This window comes from Metarhizium album (genome assembly GCF_000804445.1).
Source record: "Metarhizium album ARSEF 1941 chromosome Unknown scaffold_9, whole genome shotgun sequence".
In the NCBI taxonomy this organism is placed as follows: Eukaryota; Fungi; Ascomycota; class Sordariomycetes; order Hypocreales; family Clavicipitaceae; genus Metarhizium; species Metarhizium album.
Genome location: NW_024467583.1, coordinates 1,003,590 through 1,026,514, shown reverse-complemented (window position 1 = coordinate 1,026,514; position 22,925 = coordinate 1,003,590). Strand labels below are relative to the sequence as shown.

The following is a 22,925-nucleotide window of genomic DNA, read 5'->3' as shown; positions in this document are numbered from 1 at the left end:
TAGCTTAAAATAAAAATACTTATATACTAGTAATTATTAACTATATAACTTAGTTTATTATAGCTTAATTTTATTATAAAGCAACTAGAAATATAGTTATAAAAACTTAAAATAAATATTAAAGTTTAATTATAAAATAGCTAAAGAAGATTTATTATATATTAAATACTCTAGATAGCTATAAAGCTATATAACTAGTACATCTTCTTCTTATATTAGGCCTAGAAAACCCTTTAATGGGAAGAAAAACCCTGCCTGCTTCTGTTTTCGCTCCCCAGGGCGGCTCCGGCTCTATGCCGGCCAGAATCCGCCCGCCTCCTGCGCGTGCATAAGTGTCGCCGGCTTCGCCGGCTGTGTTCTAGGAAGATTTATTATAATAATAAATTTTATTTTAAGAACTTAAACTTTAAAGTAATAATATAAAAGCATAAAATAAGAATTATATTTAGCTTAATTTCCTACTTATTAACTATAGAATTAGCAGAATATAATATATAACTTATTAAAAACTAACTAATAAAATAAGTACTAAAAAGAAATAAAGACTTATTAAATATATAGAATTAAATACTTCTAATAGTAGTAGTAAACCTTAATAATAAATATATATTAACTATTAAAACTAGCTTAATAATAGTAATATTAAGATTTAAACTATACTTATAATATAAAAATATAAAAGATAAAGTTATTAAGAACTAAATAAAGTATATTAAGAAGTTAAAATAAAAAATAAATTTAATATAAATTAATTCTTAGAAGAAAAGAAGAGAATAAGTTTATACTTAAAAAATAAAAGCTATAAATAATAAAATTCTATAAAAAGCTTCTTAAATATTTTATATAGAAGATATTATTTAAAAAAAGCTAAATAAAGAAAATAAGCTTAAAGAGAAATTCTAAAGAACTTAAGAAAACCTTTTAAAAGTTATTAAGATAGTATTATTAGTATTATATAAAGTTAAATCTATAGAAAAAGAAATAATATAAAAAGTCTATATTAATAACTTAAAGTAATTTATTTTCTAATAAAAAAAACTAAAGCTACTTAGACTTAATTATTAAGATATAGCTAATTAGAATTTAAAGCTAGTAGAAGTTAATAATAGTAATAGTAGTAATAATAATAATAAAAGTAGTAATAGTTAAGAAAAATTAGTATTAAAGTTAATACTAGTTTCTCTTCTCTCTAAATTATTAGAGGGAAAAGTAGAATAAGTTATATAATTTAAGGAAATAAAAAGCATTATTATAGAGTAGACTTAATTATAAAAACCTAGAGAGAACAAGTATTAATACAATATAATGCTTACTAACTAGCATTACAGAGCCCACAAGACAAGGCTCTTTCACTTTAATTGCACAGATTCGTGGGTAGGCTACCCTGCTATGCTGAATCCAATGTCTGGTTTGGAAGCTCCATGTCCATTACTTTCGACGCGCTTTAGCTAATAGCAGCCTTGTGTTCTAGCTCTAATGCTAATCTTGTTAATCTAGTCTAGTTGCCTCACGTCTCGGGGCCAACCAGCCGGACCTGTAGCCCTGATGAAGGCATGCATAACCTGACCCTGGCCCTTTCCCTACTTCTAAGCTATAGTTTATCACGTCTGTACACGTTGCCGTTCTAGTGACCAGGCCAAGGCAGCCTAGTAGCCATGTCGACGGCGTCATGTTGATTGCGGCAAAAATACAAGCGAAAATACTTCTCATGGACCGCGAAAAGTCGCGGAGCTCAATCAGTCATAAATGTCATGTGGAGAAAATAGCCTCCTGTCGGAGCAGCAAACAAGGACCAGAACCAAACCACACCCGCTCCGAGGCATCAGACCACCTGTCCGGTCGCCTCTCTGTTCGTCCGACGAGGCAGATCCTCGTGAAGAGCTCGCGCGGAATCGGAAGCATGAGCCTCTGGGAACAGAGGCGCCCTTGCATGGGGGGAGAAAGCGGTGTACCGGAGGTCTAGATGCGTATGGTTGGAGTCTCTCCAAGCACGTAGCAATATAATGGGCGTTGCCATGGGCTCAGTCTCTGTGAACACTGCTGTTGCTGCTCCATCTCCTGAAATGCTTGCCGTAAAAGTAGAACACGGCTGCCAGGGCACAAAATAACAAGGTCAAGGCCATGTTTGTCATGAAGACTGGGATAAATCTGCAGGGGCAACGACGCAGTTAGCCGGCACACGCCTCACACGTCGGGTTCGTGGTTCAGATGCCGCACATACCCTGCCTCTTCGCTCCACGCAGTCACAAACTCGGCCATGCCGTATCCCCAGACGTTCTTGTTGACGGTGATTGCTACGAAGAGCGCCCCGGCCACGGGCTTGTAGCTGTCGACGGCGTATGTGCTCGCGATGCTGGGAAGGCCCGCGACCTGAATACCAGTGCAGGTATATCCGACGATGACGATTGCCTGCCAGGGCCACTTCTGCTGGTAGCCTATGGCGGGGACGACGTGGCCGAGCATCATGAGTACGATGTACGGTATCATTGCCGGTAGACGCATCTCGGGTTCGCGAACGCCGCCATTGCGAGCAGTCGCCCGGGCACAAACCCAGTCGCTGAAGGGCCCTGCGGTGACGAGGCCGATGATGGCGCCGACAAAGAGAGGCAGGCTCGTGAATCCCACCGACTGCGCAGACCAGTTGTACGGAGGAGCCGAAAACACTTGCGACTGGGTCAGGTTGATGATGAGCAGGCCGCTGCAGCTCCAGCTGACGGCGAACGAGGCGAACAGGACAATGGGAAACAGGAAGATGCGCCAGGGCATCCAGACCTCGTGCCAGACCAGCCTCCAGGTCAAGGGTGTCGTTTGGAAGATTTGCCACTGCTCGCGATTCGGCCTGCCCCTTCCGATCCAGGACTCTTGCGGCCGGCCGGGCTCGCGGGCGTCGTGAACGACGTCTTGGAGTGCCGGGTCGGAGGACTTGGCGGCCCAGTCGCCATTTCCACTGCCTCTGCCATCGTCCCTGGCTCTGTGCCAGATGGTCTCGGGGAAGCCGAACAGGACGATGAGGAGCGACAGGCTCGTGAGTCCGGCACACAGCCAGAAGAAACTGGGCCAGCCGCTGTGTTCGGCCATGGTGCCGGAGATGACGGGTGCAATCTGATGGCGCGGCGTAAGCAGTCAGTCAGTCGTCCTGAGCGTGGATGGCAAAGCTGCCGTGCCTCACCATGAGTGAGCCCATGTATATGACCCAGTAGAGCGTATTCCACTTGCCACGGTCGTCGAGGAAGAACAAGTCTGCAATGACAGTCGGCTGAAGGGTCTCGGCCGGGCCAGCACCGACACCGTTGAGGCTAAAGCCGGTCAGGTCAGCAGGTGAGAGGGAACGTCATGTGGACGGACGGCTGGGCCGGCAGTTTACATTATCGAGCCCATGAACGAAGTGTAGCTCGTCGCCTTTGCTCGCCAAATGTACGAGGCCAAGCAGAGAACCTGGGACGCGATCAGGACGACTCTCCGGCCCTTGGACGTTGCCAAGGGAACCCTGGAGACACGACAATTATATTAGTTAGTTGACACGAACGACGCCGAAACCCCGTCGAGTGGGCTGAGCGCGCGACTTGCCAGACAAAGTTGCTGAACCCCAGGATCAAGATGATGACGCCGGTGAACTTGATCACATCCGCCAACGATCGGTTGAAGTCGTCCATGAGGAACGGAAACATGGGTGCAAGCGCCAGGGAAGCAAAGCCCTGCGTAAAGGTCACGGACGAGGACGCAACGATGGCCGAGGCTTTCCAGAAAGGAGACCAACTGAGAGGGTCGTGGGCGGAATCGGATGGCTGAGGGACCAAGACGGCATGGCTGGCAGACAGGTCCTCGTCGCCGTCCCTCCTCGGCGCGTCCGTCATAATCTCCGTGCCGGGGAGAATCTCGATGTGCAGCACATCCCGGGCCCGTTGCTGGAGTTCCTCCTGGACCAAGGTCAGGAATTGCAGCCACATCAGCGGATAACGGAGCGGCTCGACAAACCTGATCGTGGCGTTGTACGTCTTTCTTCATGGTGCAAGTATTGCCACCGGCGGATGAGCCAACAGGACGGCGTGATAGACGGCGCCAGACGGGACGCAGTCGCATCCCCAGCCACGAAGAAGCCGGGGCTCGTAGGTTTTATGAACCGCGGCCGATCTGCTCTCGCTCCCCCCCTGACGGCCCCGGACCGAGCCAAGCCAGGAGAGTTGACTTGTCCTGTCCAGACTGGGCATGACGCCCTACTGGCCTCCCCGCGTTGCATCCGTCCATCGTCCATCTCGTCGGATCAGGGGGCCAGGGCTTGTTACTGCTTTCGGATGGAGGATTGGTCAGGTTCCGACTTTGCAAGGAGACGACGGACCCGGGACGCGCAATGGCCAACGTAACGCGTGCGTTGGTTGCGATCCCACTTGCTGTCCGACTTTGGCGTTGCATCTGCCGCCGCCGCCGCCGCCGTGTGTTTAAAACTCAGCCGTTGACGCTCCCCCTTGCTGTGCTTTGGACGCGGCGCTACGAGCCGAGCTAGACTTGGAGTCTCCCGTCTCGCCTCCAGCTCCGGAACCGAAAACATGGCACACCCTGTATGTATATCCGGAGAACCCTGTCCCGTGCTCGTTGGCTCGCCGATGCTGATGCCGATGCAGCAGAACCTGTCGTGCGTCCTGTACGGGCCCGGCAAGGTTCGCTTTGAGCAGCGCCCGCTGCCCGTCATTGCCGACGCGCACCATGTCTTGGTTCGAATTGCCTACGTGGGCGTCTGCGGAACCGATGTAAGTGAGCCTCATCGCCACGACTTACAACAGCCGACACCCGCGGGACGTGCTGACGGGGCAAACCCAGGTGCGCTTCTGGACGCACGGGGGCATGATACGGACCGTGTCTGAAGACGAGCCGCTCGTCATGGGCCACGAGGCGTCCGGGGTCGTCCATGCCGTAGGCCCGTCAGTCACCCGGGTCCGACCTGGCGACCGCGTCGTCGTGGAACCCGGATTCCCATGTCACAAGTGCAAGTTGTGTCTCGGCGGTCGATACAACCTGTGTCCGCACATGAAGTTTGCCGCCGACCCTCCCCAGGACGGGACGCTCTCGTGTCTCTACCGGGTGGCGGAGCAGTACGTCTTCAAGATCCCCAGCCTTCTGACCCTTCAAGAAGCGGTCCTGGTTGAGCCCTTGAGCGTGGCGGTGCATGGAGCCCGTCTCTCGCCCCTGGAACCCGGACGCAGCATTCTCGTGCAGGGATCGGGAACCGTTGGTCTTCTCACGGCGGCAACTGCTCTCGCGTTTGGAGCGGGACCAATCTTCATCTCGGACATTAATCAAGCCAAGCTTGACTTTGCCAAGACCTTTATAGAGTGTTGGACGTTTGTCCCTGACGCGGCGCTCACGCCCGGGGAGAACGCGGCAAGGTTCAAGAAGCGGACGGGGCAGAGGGACGGCGTGGACATTGTCTTTGAATGCACAGGCTCCGAACCAGCTATTCAAACAGGACTTCACGCTCTGGCAGCAGGCGGCACCTTTGTGCAGATAGGCATTGGCAAGTCGGAACAAGTGCTGCCGCTCACGCTGATGTGCGAAAAGGAAGTCAATTTCCAGAGCTCGTTCCGGTACGGGCCCGGCGACTTTGATCTTGCCATCCGCTTGCTGGAGGCACAGAAGTTCTCCGTCAAGTCGTTCATCAGCAGCGTCTTTCCGTTCCACAAGGCTGCCGAGGCGTGGGAAGAGACGCGGCAGGGCAGGGGCGTCAAGAATCTGATTCAAGTCACGGGGGACTAGACATTTGTGCCCGCAAAACACCATTCTTCCGAACAAGTTTGTCGTCGCATGCCATGAAATGTCATTGTCAAGTTTCCAACAATACGCCCAAGGGCGGCCCCCGATGCCGGGACACGACTCGAGGACCGGAAGCCAAGCCAAGCCAACGGCGATGAACCTGCGACTGCGCAATTCAATTCGTCCACCAGAAGCCGCCGCAATTGTAAGCTCATGGGGGATCGTCGCACGAATCCTAGACGCACCAGACTACCCCAACCACCACAAGGGCAACGGCTAGTCTGCGGCAACCTCCCCCCTTCTCCGCCTCGCCCGGCGATGGCTTGTGAGATGCCGACGGGCTAGCTAACCAATCGCGCGGCCATGGGGACAGATCGGAACAGGGTGTGACCGATGAAACCGTCAAGAATCCCATCCCACTTCTGCCGCGAGGTCGGATTCCGCTGGCCTTGTTGCATCCGATGCCACCTGGCTGTGAGCCCGTGACGCCGATAAGTGCCCCCGGATGGTTACCGCGCCGGCCAATTACGCAGGATCAAGGCTCCCCATGGACTCGTGCCTGCGAATCCCTCTCTCTCCACTGACGTTTGCTTCCCAGCCGAGTGTGACGAGGAATCGCCCCGATGCTAGCGGGACGGAATGCCCCCTTCTCAGCCCGCACGCCACCGACTCACCACCAACGTCTGAAGTCTGCTCGTTCCAGAGCCGCGTGAAATCGGCCTCGTGAATGAGCCTGGTTCTTGATCGAACAGCAGATGCCTTCTCCTCCGACCAATGACGCTCGGCACCTCCCCGGTGGCGATGCCTCCGCCAGGAGGACGTCGCCGGCTGCTCGAGGCATCTCCATCAGGGACGAACCGGCATTTACACCCAGGCGGCTCCGAGTCGTGTGTGTCGGTGCTGGGTATAGCGGATTGATGATTGCGTACAAGTACAAGTACGAAGCTCGGTCGGACAGCTTTGTTGACTTGACAATCTACGAGAAGAACGGCGACGTGGGCGGGACTTGGTTGGAGAACCGATACCCCGGCGTGGCCTGCGACGTAAGTGAGACGTCTTGGACGGCAACCGGTCCATTCTGAGAATCCAGATGTTAACATTGGGCCAAGGTCCCTGCTCACATCTACACCTTCTCCTTTGAGCCAAACCCCGACTGGAGCTCGTTCTACGCAGGCGGCGCGGAAATATGGCAATACATCAAGAGAACGACGGAGAAGTACCACCTCGACGAAAAGGTACAGTTCAACTGCACCGTCACGTCTAGCACGTGGGACGACGAGGCGGGCAAATGGCGGCTGCGGGTTCGCAAGGGCGACCAGACAATCGAAGACGAGGCCGACGTGCTCATCAACGGCTCTGGCCTGCTGAACAAGTGGAAATGGCCCGCCATACAGGGCTTGCATTCGTTCCGAGGCACGCTTCTTCACAGCGCCTCGTGGGACGCCTCGTTTGACTGGACGGGAAAGCGAGTCGGCATCATCGGCAACGGCTCGTCCGGGATCCAGATCCTGCCGCGGATGCAGCCCGGCGCCGGCAAGATCGTCCACTACATCAGATCGCCGACCTGGATATCCAGCCCGTTCCTGGCGGCCATGGCGCCCGAGGCAGGGCGCTTCTCCTACTCGGACGAGGACAGGGCGCGGTTCCGCCGAGACCCCCAAGAGCTGCTGCGGCTGCGGAAGACGATGGAACACGGCTTCAACCAGGCGTTTTACGCGAACCTGCTCGGGACCCCTCAGGAGGCGGCGTCGGGCAGGGCCTTCGAGGCGAGCATGAGGCGGCGGCTCAACGACGACCCCGAGCTGTGCGAGAAGCTGATACCGACCTGGAAAGCAGGGTGCAGACGACTCACGCCGGGAGAGGGCTACCTGGAAGCTCTGCAGCGGCCCAACGTGGCTCTCGAGTTTGCGGCGATATCCGGCGTCACGGAGACGGGCGTCCACACCGAGGGCGGCGGCTTTCAGGAGCTCGACGCCATCGTGTGCGCGACCGGCTTCGACGTCGGCTTCGTGCCGTCCTGGGACGTCGTCGGGAAGAAGGGCGTCCGTCTGGCGGACCAGTGGGAGGAGGAGCCGACGGCGTACTTGAGTATCTGTGCGCCCAACATGCCCAACTACTTCGTCTTCAACGGGCCCAATGCGCCGGTTGGCCACGGGAGTCTGTTGTCCGTCATGGAATGGACGGCCGAGTATATCCTGAGGTGGTGCCGCAAGATGGCGACGCAGGGCATCAAGTACGTCCGCCCGCCTCTCGACCCGGACGCCCTTCCCCTCATCTCTCAAGCGCTCGTATTAACCCGCTCCCAGGTCGGTGACGGTTGACTCTGTCGCAACCCAAGAGTACAACGCGTATACTCAGGAGTTCTTGAAGCGGACAGTCTGGGCGAGCGGTTGTCGGTCATGGTACAAGAACAACCGCCGAGACGGAATCATCACTGCAATGTATGCGGGGAGCATTCTGCACTACAAGGAGCTCCTTGAAAGCTTCCGCACAGAAGACTTCCATTTCGAGTATCGTGGTGCGAATCGGTTTGCGTTCATGGGCAACGGGCTGACCTCGCTGGAGAGGGACGGGGGAGATTTGGCCTTTTATGTCGACAAGTGAGGGTGAGGAAAAGGCAGACGTCTGTGAAGTTGGTGTGTTGGAATCTGCTTGAGAAACGATGCGTATCTTGTCTCGCAAGTCTGTTGCTGGCAGGGCCGGAGGGACACCCGGGCTGCTTGTTGACCGTACGCCGTCCACCGTGAGGAATTCGTATTTTCACCCAGCTTGAATCGTTAGGTTACCGTCGTCCTGGACAATGAGTGCATGAATTACAGAAACGGGGGGCTGGAATCCCGACATGACTGATAAATCTATTCATCAAGCAACCCTACAAGAATTCAGACGCTGGAGCACGCATCACAAAGACTCAGCTCGGAAATACAGAAACCCAGGGCTTGCGCAAAGTCGATCAAATCACAACATGCGACCCAGCACCGAAAGCAACATCCTCGTGGCGCCTGTTCTTGCCCCACGACAAGGACGCATCGCCGTCGAATCCCAGATATGACGCGGTTGATGAGAAATCCCGCAGCACAAAGTCTTGATCCAGGTCGAAGCTCGCCGGAGCATACGCATACTCTGCAGACAAGACTCCGCCGACGACGGCGGTGCTGGACCACCCGTGACCAAGGCCAGTCTTGTTTTCTGCATCGTCGAGCCATGTCGTGCAAGGCGTCATTGACGCTCGTGATTCCCGACGACAGTTCCACATCGCAGGGTCTTGAGTATTCTGGAGACGAGACGTATCGGCATCCTTGCCGTCGAGGTAGCCATAAAGATGGTTGATCAGCCGACTGTCGAGCTCCATCCTACGACGTCGTCGAGCCTCGGAAGATGCCTTGTACACGCTTTGCATATTGTCGATGGTGTCAAGCCATGTTTCCACGTCATGACAGCCAAACGCCTTGATGACTTTTCGACAACCACCCAAGGCTCGCGCGACCGACACGGCGTCGTCCGTGGCACCAAAAAGCGCCAGAGACAACACCAGGGACGCCGTCACGGCGGCATTGGCCATGAGCGGGAGGCGTCTCGGCGCATCGACGCCGCCTGCAAGGGGCTCGAGCAGTTGGACGACGCAAAACGCCGAGCTGACACAAGCTCGAACCAGATCAACGTTCTTGTCTAGCGCCGGGCTGCCGCCGGCAAATGGCTCCTTGCAAGGCTCCTGTGAAAGTGCTGTCGCGACGTGGTCGAGCAAGCACGGCCGCAACGACAACATCACGGACCAGTGATGCATTGTCTCGAGATGCACGAGACTATAGTCCGGGACAGGTCTCCCCGTGTCGACGGTGACGGCGTTGGCGTATGTGCCCTCCGCCTTCAGTCCTCCTTGGTATCGGGATGCCCAGTCTCGATGTAGTTCGCTGAGGGTGCTTACATGTTCAATTGTAACGTCTTTCTTGTCATAGACACGACTCAGAGTCTTGTCGAATATCGAACACAGGTCGTCCGACGCCGAGAGTCCCCAGGCACCGCCGGTGCCGCTGGTCTTTAGGGCCGTTGCTACTCGGCCAAAGGTGGCCCTCAACTGAACGTCTAGGATTCGGATACTATTCCACAATCGTTTGCGAGTCAGGAAATCAGCCGAGTCAGATTCGACCCAACAGGCATCTTGCCTATGCAGGCCGAGGGCCTGGGCGATTCGAACAGCCGCCCCAAAATGCATCGCCGCAGCGTCACCGCAAGATTCGGCGACCAGGTATACTGTGATGAGAAGTAAACACTTGACAGTGGACATGTCCGGTCTGTTCATGAGCGCGACCAATGTGATGTATTGGCCGTTGATGAAGTGTCTCCGAGCACAGTCGTCCCGGCGATGCCGGCAAGCTTGAGCTCCAACGGCCAGGATCAGCGAGTAGGTTGCGCTCATCGCGGCGGACTGTGATTCCGGCTGACTGGCCCAGTCTTGGATGCCTGCTCGAACAGCTTCGCAGTCGAAGATGTGGCAGACGAAGCTTGTCGCGCGTTCGTACCAGGGGAGGATGTACTGGATGTCGTCCATGTCCGGCTTTGCAAGACTCAGGTTCGTGACGTGGTCTAGCGGTCTGTCCCTTCTATCTGGCGGCGCCTGCAGTGCCATGAGCCTGGGGTCATCGTGACTGAAGACATGTTTTCCCAAGTGCGTGCGGACGACATGGCGGATGTCAGTCAGAAACCCGTGATTGGTAACGTCCCCAGCCGGCAACACGACCCTCACGCTGTCATTCCCACTGCTCCTGACGACGTTTTTCGACACAAACGAGGCGAGATGCTCCTGGTCCGGGAGGGACGCCATGTCGTCGTTGCCCTGCGGCGTATCTTGGGGCGTCAACGGAAATCCGCCGAGAGAGCTCGTTTCGGGGCTCGGCGGGAAACGCGATGATTCAACAGCGGGCAGCTGAAGACCGAAGCGACACTCGGAGTGGACTCGTCTCTTGACGCATCGCTGGCAAGGCTGGCGGCCATCGCATCGCTCCTTTCGACGTTTGCAGTTGCCGCATGCTTGCACGCAGCGGCGGCGTTCGCTATCCTTGACCTTTCGAGTCGGCATTGGACTCGTTGAATCGACCGGTTCTCGTCTCGGGGGCGTCTCTACATTGAAAAGAGAGAAACGGAATAACCATGCTACCATCTAAAGGACAGCCGTGATCTCTCAACCGCATCGCACAGCAGCCTCGGTGCCCGAGCCGTCAACACGGACGGCGAGTCAGGACAATGCTCGGTCGTTGTGAGCCCCATGCGTATTGAGTTTGCAAGAAACGATCCCTGTTCCTGAATGATGGCCTCGCCCCCGCATCATGTCTCAGTTATAACTTATAACAATGTAGTTACATGCTCTCAACAAGTCGTACCCCGCGAATCTGCGCCTTGGCACGCGCCAGCACGAGAGTTGGACCTCGATGTGAGGCGTCTTGCCACCAGTCTCGAGACCGGGAGCACATCCACCCAGTCGTCACGCATGGTTTGTGAATAACGTCGCATCGGTGGCGTCGAACGGTCCACCTGTTCCCAGTTCTTCGACGAGATGCACCGGGACTGTCGCAAGGGTCGAAACCCTATTTCGATGCGGATTCCCTGGCACTCGCATCTACCTACAGTAGGAACTCGTGAGCCAGGGAGTCCGGCACGATGCTTGATTCCACCACGTCTTGGGGTCGAATCGGACCGGACCTGGCTTAGATTCTGGACGACCGAACACGGGGACGTACCACGCACCGTCAAAGACGAACTGGGTTTCAAGAGCCACATGGATGACGCGTGATGCTTACTGAAACAAGCTGACCACGTGCTTCGTTCCGAGATCTCTCAAGCAATGCCGCACGTGGCTGCATGAGCACAGTTGGCAAGATACGACGCCAACGCTCAGGCGAGAAAGTAGACAGACATCAACACCAGCTGTCAGTCAGCAGGGGGTTGGGTTGGCAACGTTTTGATTACACACCATGCCACATTAAAATAGATTGGACTACTTTTTTCCAGTTTAATGACCTCCTTTTTCCATCTAATCCGTGCGTAGACATGTGAAGACAGACGAAGCAAATTGGAAAACTGAAGCCTGCCTCCTCCAGGATTCTAGTCGAGGCAAATTTGATAAAGCGGCCTTGATAGTGACCCAATTGGCCAGCACCAGCTGACGATCCCATTCGGATTAAAAAAAAGCCATGATGAATCTGAGTGGCTTGCCGATAATAGCAACCGTGATCCAAGCTTCACAGCCGCATTGACGTGGCCCGAATGAGACACTGCCCGTCGTAAACCTCAGCTGCTACAACATCAAAGGCCGATGTGATACGGGTGTTTGTCTTGGTCTCGTCGGCGGCGGAACATTCCCGACGTGTCCGGCTTTTCGTGTTTCATCTCCAGTCAGATCCCTTGGGGCTGTTACTCTTGGATTGCAGTTCTACAGACACCGCAACTACGTGAACGAAGCCAGGTCATGTCTCCACTGCTGGAAGCCCCAGAGAAGGGATCTCTCGAGGTCTGGAAGCGTCGCCAGGCGAGAACGCTGTCACTCAATATGAACTGACCCACGTGGGTGTGCAACGGGAGGAGAAATATACAGTCCAGGTTCTAGATTATCGGGGCGCTGTGCCCGTGAGAACTCATTACTAGACGTCGGACTTGGTCGCAGCAGATTAGCCGCTAAGACGAGCCAAGAAAATAAAGGTAACCGTACATCGTGGCTGTGGAATTTTCCGATTACACATGCCAGCAAAAATAACCTTTTTATACATCCCAGCCAGGTCAATCTCGCCTCTCAGCAAAATTCACACCCGCTCCATCAGCCAAACTCTTCCAAGCCATACAAGTAGAGCCCTTGGTAACGCAGGGGCCTGTTTCACTTATATTACTGTTCTGGCCCATTGGATGCAGGATGGGCTGCATGTATGAGCCCACCCGGGCAAAGGCCAACACTGAAGAGAGGTCATGCTCAAACGAACAGCGAAACCGAGCAGCGTAGAGCCCAAGACGACACCTGAGATGCCGTATAAGCGGTGTTCACCTAAATAAGCAAGGCGAATGGGAGCTCGAGTGAACAAGGTGAATCCTGCGCCGTAAAAGCGCCCAAAGTTCTGCCATGGACAATTCCCCGGACTCCAGCTCAAGCTAAGCACATTTATTGACTGAAATTACCTGGTTTCCTGGAGCTCATCCATGCTTCGACACAAAGCGGCCTGAATTCACCGCCAGCGCAACCGCTTGGCCGGTTTCACTCCTCTTGAAACACGTCCAGTCATCAAGACTCGCCCTATAAGAAGCCCTGTCATCCATCGAAGGAGCAGGCAAGAGCGGACTGGAATACGTATTTGTCAGACTGGCACCACAGATGCCGCAGGCAGGCGTGTCAGGTGAGCCAGAACTTGGGCGCAGAAGCAGGACATGAGCTAGCTTGCACGTGTACAGCGGCAGTCAACCGAGCAAAAAGCTACGAGACTCCCTGGAAGCAGCGAGCAGTTCCCTCCCATGCTTGCGGGTGGATGGTGGAATGTGGGAGAGAATCCAGGCCGAAACCTGATGCAGTCGGGCTGCTGTCGTGCAAAGCGTCATGACACAGCAAAACGGTAATTGGACCACCGGATTTTGTGTCAAGTCGAAGCATCCCCGTGGCAATGGGGTCATTTATTAGCCGGGCCATCCTTGCTCTCCCAACCGCCTTTGCAGCAGCCATGGCTGTGTGTAAGTTCGACCCAAGTGGGGGACAAGACGAGGTCTCCGCCGTCATCTCCGTAGATAAAGGCACGAGCAAGATGGAGTCGACGGAACCGATACATAGCGTCAGGGGCAATCGTGGACCTGGCGTGTGAATAACGCTCCCTTTGGGTACGAGGCCAGGCACCCATCGAAGCCCGGGTGCTCTTATTTCGTCAGCGGCAGTTGGTTTTGTCTTGTTAATTTGTCCAAGTCTTGCCCGAGAGCAGAACTGGTCAATGAAGCGATGACGACAAATGGCAGTTTACCTCTCGTGTGTTCTTTCTTTCTAGTCTGCCGCAACGTCAGTTCGCAACCCCGAGTTGGATCCGGGCTCACTGTTCTCAGGTCGAAACTGCGTGCCGACGCTCGGAGACGACGGTTGAACTGCAATGACGGTGAGAAAACTCATGACAGCCGCAACGGACATTTGCGACATTTACAAAGTCTCCAGTTGCACATGTGCTGGCAGACATCTTGACGCGTCCGCTGCGCTCGACACAGACTGACGCCCAAGCAACAGCAGAGTTTCCACCAAGGCGACATCGTTGCAAACGAGACATGACGCAATGCCAGTGCGGCGAAGCGTGAGTGTTCTCGACGCTCACCTCTCGCTTTCGCCCCTTTTCCGTGCGTTGACACAGGTTATTATTTTTCCGCTGTGACCCGTCCTCCGTGCAACTTCTGTCATGGCTTTGACCCTCGAGACCGTGTGAGATTGCAACCGCCCAGAGGAGCTCAAGTGTGCCACGTTGACCGGATGAGCGAGACGGAGACGCCCCCTTCTTCGATGAAAAGTCCATGCTCGAGACTTGATCAAGTCTGCCCGACCTTTGAACTCTGTGGCCCACCCCAGCACGGCAGGGAACTGCCGGTCGTGGCTTGGGTAGCCGAGCCATGGCCAACATAGCACGCACGAAACTCTGCTTTGCCCCTCAAGCAACGTGAACGTCGGGCTGCTTTTTAGGTTGCGGACCGTCAATGTAATTTATGAAGCTCATGCACGGTTGAAGCCACCGGGGACACGCGAGAGGCCGTTTGGCTTATAGCCCCCTCGCCGTCCTTGGATAAGAGCATCATGCAGCACATGTGTATAGCAAACAGTAGAGACCTCGAAGTCACTCGGCTACGCCCACGCTCAACCTGTCAGGTCTTGTTTCCACCCTTTTACAAGTTCGTTACACTCTCCAACCGCGCCAGAGTTGCTTCAGTTCCTCCACATGGGCCCTGCCTACTGTGCTGGAGCTCAAGGTGCGGCTCGTCTTTCCAAGCCATACATTGGATGCCATCTCCATGGACAAGGGCTTTCTTTCGCTGTGCCATTCAGAGTACATGCATCACCCCCCAAAACGCCTTCTTGAAATAAATCTTGATTCTAGCTCGATCTTATGAAAATAAAGACCTTACAAAAATAAAGGAGACTTTACCATACGGATTTCGAGGTAGCTGGGTCAAAAGCTCCTGCAAACTGTTGCCAGAATTTCTTCATTGGGTTCCAAAACAAAGTTTACCAACACATGACTAGTTGGACGTGGCAAGACGCCTTGACGCCAATCGTCGCTCAGTGAACCTTGTTAAAATTACCTTGCGCAGGCAAGGCCGGTTGGTAGAGACAATCATTAGGTCTGGCCGGAAGAATTGGCCATCAAAAAGCAGAACAAGGCCGCTAGATGATCCAAAGATTCAAAACATGAGTGTATACGATCAAAAGGCGGTACGTCATGACTCGGCCGAAATGACCTTGCAAGGCATAAACAGCACTCTGTATAAAGTAGACGTAATTACACCATGTCATTATTGCCGAAACATTGTTCGTAGTTCAACCTCGCAGCACGGAATCGCACTCGAGATACTCGAGACGTGCCTACAAGAACGCGTGACATGGCCCAGCCAGGCAAGACAGTCTGGAATTATGCCATGCGAACAGTGGGCGTTCAACTCTCCATCACTCGTAACCCCATGATCAGTGGGCGTGGCGGTCCTCGAGAGCTCGTACAAGTCAGACTCTACGCCGTGACAAGTCGATCTGGAAACGACCCCGACCCAGCCCTTGACAGCCGTGTCGATGCCGACTCGATCTGCATTTTGAGCTGAGACGCCCGTACCGGATCTTGCCGTCACTTCTCATGGGCTAGACTCTTTTTGTCCGTCAGTCACCCGGCGGTGTGTCTCATTGGCGCTCTTTCGTCTCGTCCATGGCAGCGGGCTCCTGGTTCATCCCCGGACGGTTTCACCGTACTCACACATCTACCGTTTGCCCTTGTCAATATGTAGAGAATAAGAGAATAAATAGTTTACTTGGTCGCCGAGTGCAGACTGCGCTTGATTTACGCACATGTCCGGTGTTGAATGTGGCTCTAGCCACATGTTCGCCGTTGTTCGCTCGTCAGCTCTCACCTTGACGCCCCTTTGCGCGGCTGTACCTTTGTTCTCGGCATCTCTTTCTGTACGGCCGCCACAGTGATTCCTGCGGACATGCAAGGCTCCGACTCAGACATCATCCCCTTTTTGCCAAGGCCCCCAAGCCGAGTGAGTGTGCATCCGTCCTCGTGCAAAACCCAGTTACAAGCTGCCATCTCCCGGCTGCGTGTCATGACAGAGTGACCACCGAGGCTCGGCCGCATTCTCAGCACAGCGCGGGAGAGAAGGGACGACGGGTTACTCTACTCTGACCTCGGAGATGGCAGAGTGCGGGTGTTTTGGCTGCTCCAGCTCTCCGGTCAACTTGCCCGTGTGTTGCGGCTCGCAATTGTCATCTGCTTGGCCCAGATTCCTGTCCCGTTCCACGTCTCAACCAAAAGCAGCATTGCTTGCCCTGTCGAAACAAGACCTATCGATGCACCGGCGGACAATTGGGCCTCTCTGACGCTCAGCACGACGCCTGATTCGATCATGGTCGTGGCCACGCTCAACGCTGGCCTCATTCGGCGCTTCCACCACGCCGCATCTCAGCACATCATGTTTTTGGCGTCCCTCTCGTCGTTGATGCTCCTTCTGTCCAGGGAACAAGGTAGCTTCGTCCTCGGAAACCCAGCTGCGTCCACGGTCATGGCCTGCGAGCTGTACGCCACACGGGCTCTTCTGTCTCGTCCTCGACGCCTCGGAAGAGAAGTTGCGCAAGACCGACGCGGACTGCAGTTGGCGAGCCGCCTTCTCGCAGCACAGCGAGTGCTTCTGCCATGTACCTGTGGGCACTGAGAATACAGAAGACGCCAGCAATATGTTCTCCTCAGCTTCCCGCCCTTCTTTGCAAACATCCGTGTTCACTGGGCGGTGGCCCCGTTGCTTTCCTCGCCCGAATTCATCCATCCCGCCTTGGTCGCTTCTGCTTTGTTTCTGGCCCGGCGCGTGATGCTTGACACGCACTTGAGAACCCTGCCGAGGTCGCCGCGTGAACTACGTTGGACCCGGAGGCAAGTGTTCCTTTCCACGCGCCAACTGCTGGGGGTTTGCGCGTTCATGTACCTGCTGGGAACTCTGGGGATTAACATCGTCACACACGCCAAGCTCATTGTCACTGCGGCGGTCTTCAGTACGGCAGGGTTTGATTCGTGTCGTTTGCAGCGCACGGCATAGCCGTCAGAGCCCCTGCTGATGAATAGACCAGTCAACGGGCGCCAATTCGGATTTTCCGGTATCCATTCGGGTATTTTCAGGTCTTTGAGCTTCGCCCGGTGTCGAGATGCGCCACCCGGACGCCTCAAAGACTTGATACCGTAAGGCCTCAAAAGTCTCATCGACTTACGCGCAGACAGACACACCGTGGCGAGCGAGGAGCGCAAGCGGCAACTTTCTGAGCCCAGTATCGTCTATTTTCTGGCTTGTTGTGTCCTCCTCGGAGTGGAATTGGCTTGCAAAGATGGCAACACGTGACACCTAGCATTTGTCCTTGGCTGCATGCCTCCATGTTGCATGAATAAGTTGCATGCTGAAACGAGGATATTAACGTAACCAGGGCCCGCAGCGTGGACGAGGATTCTAACAGAGTCATGGTCTGGTTTCATGTCGCTCTCTTGGCATGCTTGGCGGTCCCAAACGTCTGGTTTATATGGAGAATGCAAATGACCTGACCCCCATTCCTCCTTCAAAGTTGGCATTTGCCAAGCTTCACATTGACGGGCCAGTCAACCCTAACCCTAAGCTCACCTTGCACGATAAAGTTGGTTGTCCACCTTGTCTCCGCTAAAAATAGGCCCACTAACTGCCAATTGTGGCCAGGTCAACGGCGTCAGGTGAGCTAAGGTAAGGTCCGGTAAGGTCAAGGTCAGGCATCTACACTCTAGAGCATTTTCTCGTCGTTGCAAGGCAGCCAACCGGCCACGTAGAGTGGAATCATCCACTAGCACGTCTGTATCAACAAAAGTACCTGCCCGTACATCACCGGCAACTGTCTTGTCAGCTTGCCTGTGGACAAACTTACAAGGGTAGTCGTAGATTGGGTCCATGTCCACGACAATTTCGCACCGCGCAGCCCCGATTAGCAATTTCAACATGACCCGTCTTCTTTTCATTGTTGGCTCACTTCGCACGGTAGTACTAGGTAATACCAAGATCCCAGGGTCAAGACGGCGGGTCTGCTCAAAAATGAGGTCCTGTGCAAAATACCAACGCGCGTCAAGCATCTCGTGTCCATAAGTCGTCTACACGTCACTGCTGGCTTTTATGCGAGTCCCAAGTCTTGAAACGCTACAGATCTGTACCCATCGAGTGGGAAGGATTCAAAATTAAGGAGCAAGCTAATAGTCTTGTCCAGCCGTGTCTGCTCCTCCAACGGCCTCTTTGCAAGCCAAAATACCAGCTTTATAAAGTCACCGCCCGGGCTCACGAGATGCGGACAACATCACTCTTTGCAATTCAAACCGGGAAATCAAGTCGAGATACACTCTTTTTCATTCCTCCTCTTGGAAGCATTGCCCTGGCCAAACATGAAGGTCGCCGCGGCCATCAGTGTCGCCCTCGCCCCTTACCTGGCGCATGCCACCTTCGCCTTGCGTTGGTACTTTCGCAATCCACCACCTGACGGCCTTGCGGATGCGACTTTCCCCTTGCTCATGCGGAGTGCAGGACACGTCGAAGGCTACTTCTTTGCTTATCAATTCCAATTTGACAACATCCCAAACGTTGCATATATTGGCATTCAGCCCCGTCCTGACTACGGCGGCAGAAGCGTCGTCCACGCTGCCTTTTCCTCGTTCCAGGGAGGAACTGAGACCTCTCACCCCAACTGCTATTACGGCGCGGATGGCGGACCAGGCGTTAGCTGCGCCATTGACGTGTATGGAGACTACTGGCATCGCTACAACCTGGTTGTGGAAAACATCCGCGGCACCACCTGGCGAGGCCGTCTCGTCAATGAGGCCACGGGCCAGTCTCACGAAATTGGTGTATGGACTCTCCCGCGAGGAGCTGGTAATATGCAGTCATGGGGGTCCGGGTTCATTGAGCACTACATGCATGACAACTGTCGCCAGTGGCCAAAGATTGGCGTGACCTTTTTCGAACCTTCATCTACAAGCACTGGCAACTCTGGAAGTGTCCTGGACATGCCTACGGACTATGGTGTTTGCAGGCGGGTGGAGAACCTTCAAGTTGCTCGTACTGACGAGGGCTTCCGAATCAACTACGGCCGTGCTTAACTCTGATGAGCTTCCCAAGACGGAGCCGGAGCCGGCCGAAGCTACGGGGATAGACCACAACAGGGGTGTCAAGTCGGGCTGTCACAAAAAAAGGCGATCTGCCAACCTGCTGCACAAGGGTCTTGCGAGGTCGCAATAGAGGTCTAAAACGAGGCCAACAAGATAGAATGGCAGATGCCCGGGCCAGCAGCTCTCGTCTTCCATGTAGGTAAAGGACCTCTTGGGTCCAAGCACGCTAAATTCAACCGAGGATTTCTTTGGGCACAAAGTCCATCATTGTATTATTATAAATATATTATTCCAAGCTCTCATATCAGGCCCTTGTTGCAGCCCACGACTACAAGAGTGTTGATGAGGACGAGCCGACTCAGAATACAGTTGGGCCTCGCCTTGCTTCGAATTCGAAATGGAATGACCCGGCCTGTTGTCCACCAAAAGTTGGGCGTGCCACGCCACACTTTTGTGTGTGGTAGACCACCTTATATGCTATGCGACACCTGTGGGCGACGAAACCCGCCAGTTTAATAAGCACATTACCGCGAGGTTGGGAGAAGCTATAAGAAACCATTGATGTGATAGTTATAATCTGTATAGGGAAAGATGGGCACAAGCCTTCTTACACCTGCTATGACTTAGGAATCCTAGTCCACCCCCTTTTTCTGATGGCGCGTTTTGGTGAGTGTGAAAGCGTGACTCGCCTTTACTTTCTGACAAGCCATGTCCTAGACGCGTAAATCGACGACTTCAAAGACTATTCGAGCACCTCTTCCCCCTGGCGTGCCTGGAATCGCTTCTGTGGCGCCGGGTGGCTATTATAGCCGACGCCGGTGTGGAGGGCGGATGAGGGACAGGGTTAGGGTTATCCCAGCACATTGAACTAGACTGCTACAACATGTGCTGCGAATGCGCCGTGTGTTGACGTAGTCGAGTCAAGATGCTTTTTACCTACTCCGGCACCGACTGCTGACGGGGTATTCGTGATGCATTCGGACAACTGCCCCCAACCGACGTTCCATCTTGAACAAGTTGTGGACCACGACTCACCGCTCCTCTCAGGCCCGGCGACCATCTAGCGCAAGCTATCTCGGTCTGACCAAGGTGACTTGGGCAAGGCAGAAACACCAAGATTGCGGGGGAGACACGGCCACTCTGCTGCTCAGTAGACTCTGGGAACTTCGCCCGTCCACGCATGCGTGGGAAAGCCACACCGGCCCGGGTGTACTTTTTGGCTTGGCGGCTGCTTCACACGCGTTTGTTTATACGAGGTGTTGGGTCGATCTTGTATCATTCAAGCGTAGCCTAGCTCCCCATCATCCCATTCCACTAGACGTCTCGTGCATGAAAGGCACCAAGTATTTCCCCCAGCTTTGCCAAGCGACCTTGGCGTACCCAATGGAGGCTGCTCGAGGAAGCCACAGAATCCCCAGGCGGGTAACATGATGCATTTAGTTGGACTTGGCCGACGTTGAATGCTTAGAAGTCGTCGTCTGGGCGCCGGTCGTCACAAAACGCCTCGGCCGTTCTCTCCCACAGAAACGACCCCGAGTGTCAAACACCAGCATCACATGCGCAACCATTATCACCGCAAGCTACTCAACGGCTCGGCAGATGTTCCTGAATGCAAGTAAAGCTCAAAATTCTGCCGAACCCTTGTCCGCCGAGCCTTGCGATCCCGCAGGACCGGCAGCTTGGAAACCGCATCGAGAGGTGGCCACGCATCACACAGACGGGTCATGTGAGTTTGTCACGACGTGCTAAATGCTGGGAACTCAACTAGACCGGGCAAAGGGGAAAATCCCGCGCTTCTGCAGGTGCCTCCTCTTCATGATTCCTATAACCTCTTGCTTGTGTAGGCCTGCGTCCCTCAGCCGTGGCCAGTATATCTGATGGTTGGCCCTTCTTGTTCTTGGTAGCCTCGTCCATCCACGGTCATGGAGGCCACGCGACCCTGTGGTGTCCCTTACATGACTGAGCAGGTTTCGACATGGTTTTCATCCATCTTGTATCATGCGCGCTTCTTTGGTTCGCTTTTTCTCTGGCGTCGCCCACGGGGACTCTGGAGGGTCGCGACGCAGGGACCGTTACCGCCGTTGTCCCAGCTGGGACGATTTTGGGCAAGCTTCACCGAGGCGTGGAATCGTTTAGCGGAATCCCGTACGGAGAAGCTCCCGTTGGGCCCTTGAGGATGAAGCCTCCTGTACGTCGAACCGACTCTTTGGGGGTCTTTGACGGTACAGGCCCTGCCGGGGCTTGCCCGCAACAGATTGTTTCAACAGACAGCGAAAACTTCCTGCTTGATATCCTTGGTTCTCTTGTAAATCTTCCCTTTGTTCAGGCTGTCACTGGACAGTCTGAAGATTGCTTGACAATCACTGTTGCGCGCCCCGAGGGCACAGCTGCTGGGGCCAAGCTCCCCGTCTTGTTCTGGATCTATGGCGGCGCCTTCGAAGTGAGTCTCTGCGCAAAGGTCCCTGCTTTTGCCATTCGGCGAGCTAACATGGGCTCTGCACCAGCTTGGGTGGACATCCATGTATGACGGCACCAGTCTCATCAATCATGCCAAGTCAATCGGCCAGCCCTTCATCTTCGTGGCGGTTCAGTACCGCGTGTCGGGATACGGATTCATGCCCGGCAAGGAGATCATGTCTGAAGGGTCTGGAAACGCCGGCCTGCTGGATCAGCGTATGGGCCTCGAGTGGGTTGCGGACAACATCGCGGCCTTTGGAGGTGACGCCGACAAGGTGACGATTTGGGGCGAGTCAGCCGGCGCCATGTCCGTCCTGAGCCAGATGATCCTGTACGACGGCGACCACACGTACAAGGGAAAGCCTCTGTTCCGCGGGGCCATCATGAACTCTGGGAGCGTCGTCCCAACAGACCCCCTCGATTCGCCCCAGGGACAAGCAGTCTTCGACAAGGTCGTCCAAGCTGGAGGTTGCGGGGGCGCCGTAGACAAGCTGGAATGCCTCCGAGGCCTCAGTTACACGGACTACTTGAATGCCGTCACCTCGGTGCCGGGTGTTCTGTCATACAACTCCCTTGCGCTGTCCTACCTGCCCCGTCCGGACGGCAAGGCCATCACCACGTCCCCCGACGCTCTGATTCTGGCCGGAAAGTACGCTCCCGTGCCCATGATAGTCGGCAACCAGGAGGATGAGGGCACCTTGTTTGCTCTCTTCCAGCACAACCTCACCAGGACCGAAGACTTTGTCAGCTATCTCGAATCATACTACTTTCCGAGAGCAAGCACAGAGAAACTGACGCAACTGGTGGACCTGTATGGAAGCGGTCTCTCTGCTGTGACCAACGGCAGCCCGTTCAACACGGGTCTCCTGAACGAGATATTCCCGGGCTTCAAGCGTCGCGCCGCCGTGCTAGGAGACCTGGCCCTCACGCTCAGCCGGCGGTTCTTTCTGGCGGGGGCGAACAACGTCCGTCCAAACGTTCCGTCGTGGTCCTACCTCGCGTCCTACGACAAGTGGACGCCCGTCCTGGGCACGTTTCACGGCTCCGATCTCCTCCAGGTCTTCTACGGCGTCAAGGACAACTATGCTGCCAGGAGCATTCGCACCTATTACATAAACTTTGTGTACAACCTAGATCCAAACGTTGGCGTGTCTGGAAAGTATCCAAACTGGCCTCGCTGGTCCGACGGAAACAACTTGGCTCAATTCTTTGACCACAAGTCCGGGCTGCTCAAGGATGATTTTAGGCAGGCGCCATACGAGTGGCTGGTGAATAACATTGAAATTCTTCGATTCTAGTCGCTCAACGTCTACATATTCAATATGACTGACTGACTGACGGGCGATGCATCCACGACTGACA

General features: G+C 54.4%; 8 protein-coding genes across 8 annotated transcripts; 5 read left to right on the top strand and 3 right to left on the bottom strand.

The window, feature by feature from the left end:
• Positions 1-2,184: 2,184 nt before the first annotated feature.
• MAM_04411 (MFS transporter) lies at positions 2,185-4,005 on the bottom strand (the record flags this gene model as incomplete). Its single annotated transcript, XM_040823209.1, has 5 exons — positions 2,185-3,102; positions 3,170-3,296; positions 3,365-3,487; positions 3,538-3,917; positions 3,976-4,005. 5 exons carry the CDS (start codon positions 4,003-4,005, stop codon positions 2,185-2,187), a joined length of 1,578 nt encoding a protein of 525 aa, XP_040679088.1.
• Positions 4,006-4,544: 539 nt separating this feature from the next.
• MAM_04410 (alcohol dehydrogenase) lies at positions 4,545-5,748 on the top strand (the record flags this gene model as incomplete). Its single annotated transcript, XM_040823208.1, has 3 exons — positions 4,545-4,556; positions 4,620-4,745; positions 4,816-5,748. The coding sequence occupies 3 exons, from the start codon at positions 4,545-4,547 to the stop codon at positions 5,746-5,748; spliced, it is 1,071 nt and encodes a 356-aa protein (XP_040679087.1).
• A 752-nt stretch (positions 5,749-6,500) lies between these two features.
• Positions 6,501-8,349, top strand: MAM_04409 (Flavin monooxygenase-like protein; the record flags this gene model as incomplete). Its single annotated transcript, XM_040823207.1, has 3 exons — positions 6,501-6,788; positions 6,855-7,978; positions 8,052-8,349. The coding sequence occupies 3 exons, from the start codon at positions 6,501-6,503 to the stop codon at positions 8,347-8,349; spliced, it is 1,710 nt and encodes a 569-aa protein (XP_040679086.1).
• A 349-nt stretch (positions 8,350-8,698) lies between these two features.
• MAM_04408 (uncharacterized protein) lies at positions 8,699-10,822 on the bottom strand (the record flags this gene model as incomplete). The annotated part of the gene is made up of 1 exon (XM_040823206.1): positions 8,699-10,822. One exon carries the CDS (start codon positions 10,820-10,822, stop codon positions 8,699-8,701), a length of 2,124 nt encoding a protein of 707 aa, XP_040679085.1.
• Positions 10,823-15,151: 4,329 nt separating this feature from the next.
• MAM_04407 (uncharacterized protein) lies at positions 15,152-15,555 on the top strand (the record flags this gene model as incomplete). The annotated part of the gene is made up of 2 exons (XM_040823205.1): positions 15,152-15,175; positions 15,280-15,555. The coding sequence occupies 2 exons, from the start codon at positions 15,152-15,154 to the stop codon at positions 15,553-15,555; spliced, it is 300 nt and encodes a 99-aa protein (XP_040679084.1).
• A 696-nt stretch (positions 15,556-16,251) lies between these two features.
• Positions 16,252-16,770, bottom strand: MAM_04406 (uncharacterized protein; the record flags this gene model as incomplete). Its single annotated transcript, XM_040823204.1, has 1 exon — positions 16,252-16,770. One exon carries the CDS (start codon positions 16,768-16,770, stop codon positions 16,252-16,254), a length of 519 nt encoding a protein of 172 aa, XP_040679083.1.
• Positions 16,771-18,386: 1,616 nt separating this feature from the next.
• MAM_04405 (uncharacterized protein) lies at positions 18,387-19,097 on the top strand (the record flags this gene model as incomplete). The annotated part of the gene is made up of 1 exon (XM_040823203.1): positions 18,387-19,097. The coding sequence occupies one exon, from the start codon at positions 18,387-18,389 to the stop codon at positions 19,095-19,097; it is 711 nt and encodes a 236-aa protein (XP_040679082.1).
• A 1,984-nt stretch (positions 19,098-21,081) lies between these two features.
• On the top strand, positions 21,082-22,861 carry MAM_04404 (sterol esterase precursor; the record flags this gene model as incomplete). Its single annotated transcript, XM_040823202.1, has 2 exons — positions 21,082-21,546; positions 21,611-22,861. 2 exons carry the CDS (start codon positions 21,082-21,084, stop codon positions 22,859-22,861), a joined length of 1,716 nt encoding a protein of 571 aa, XP_040679081.1.
• Between the last annotated feature and the right edge of the window lie 64 nt (positions 22,862-22,925).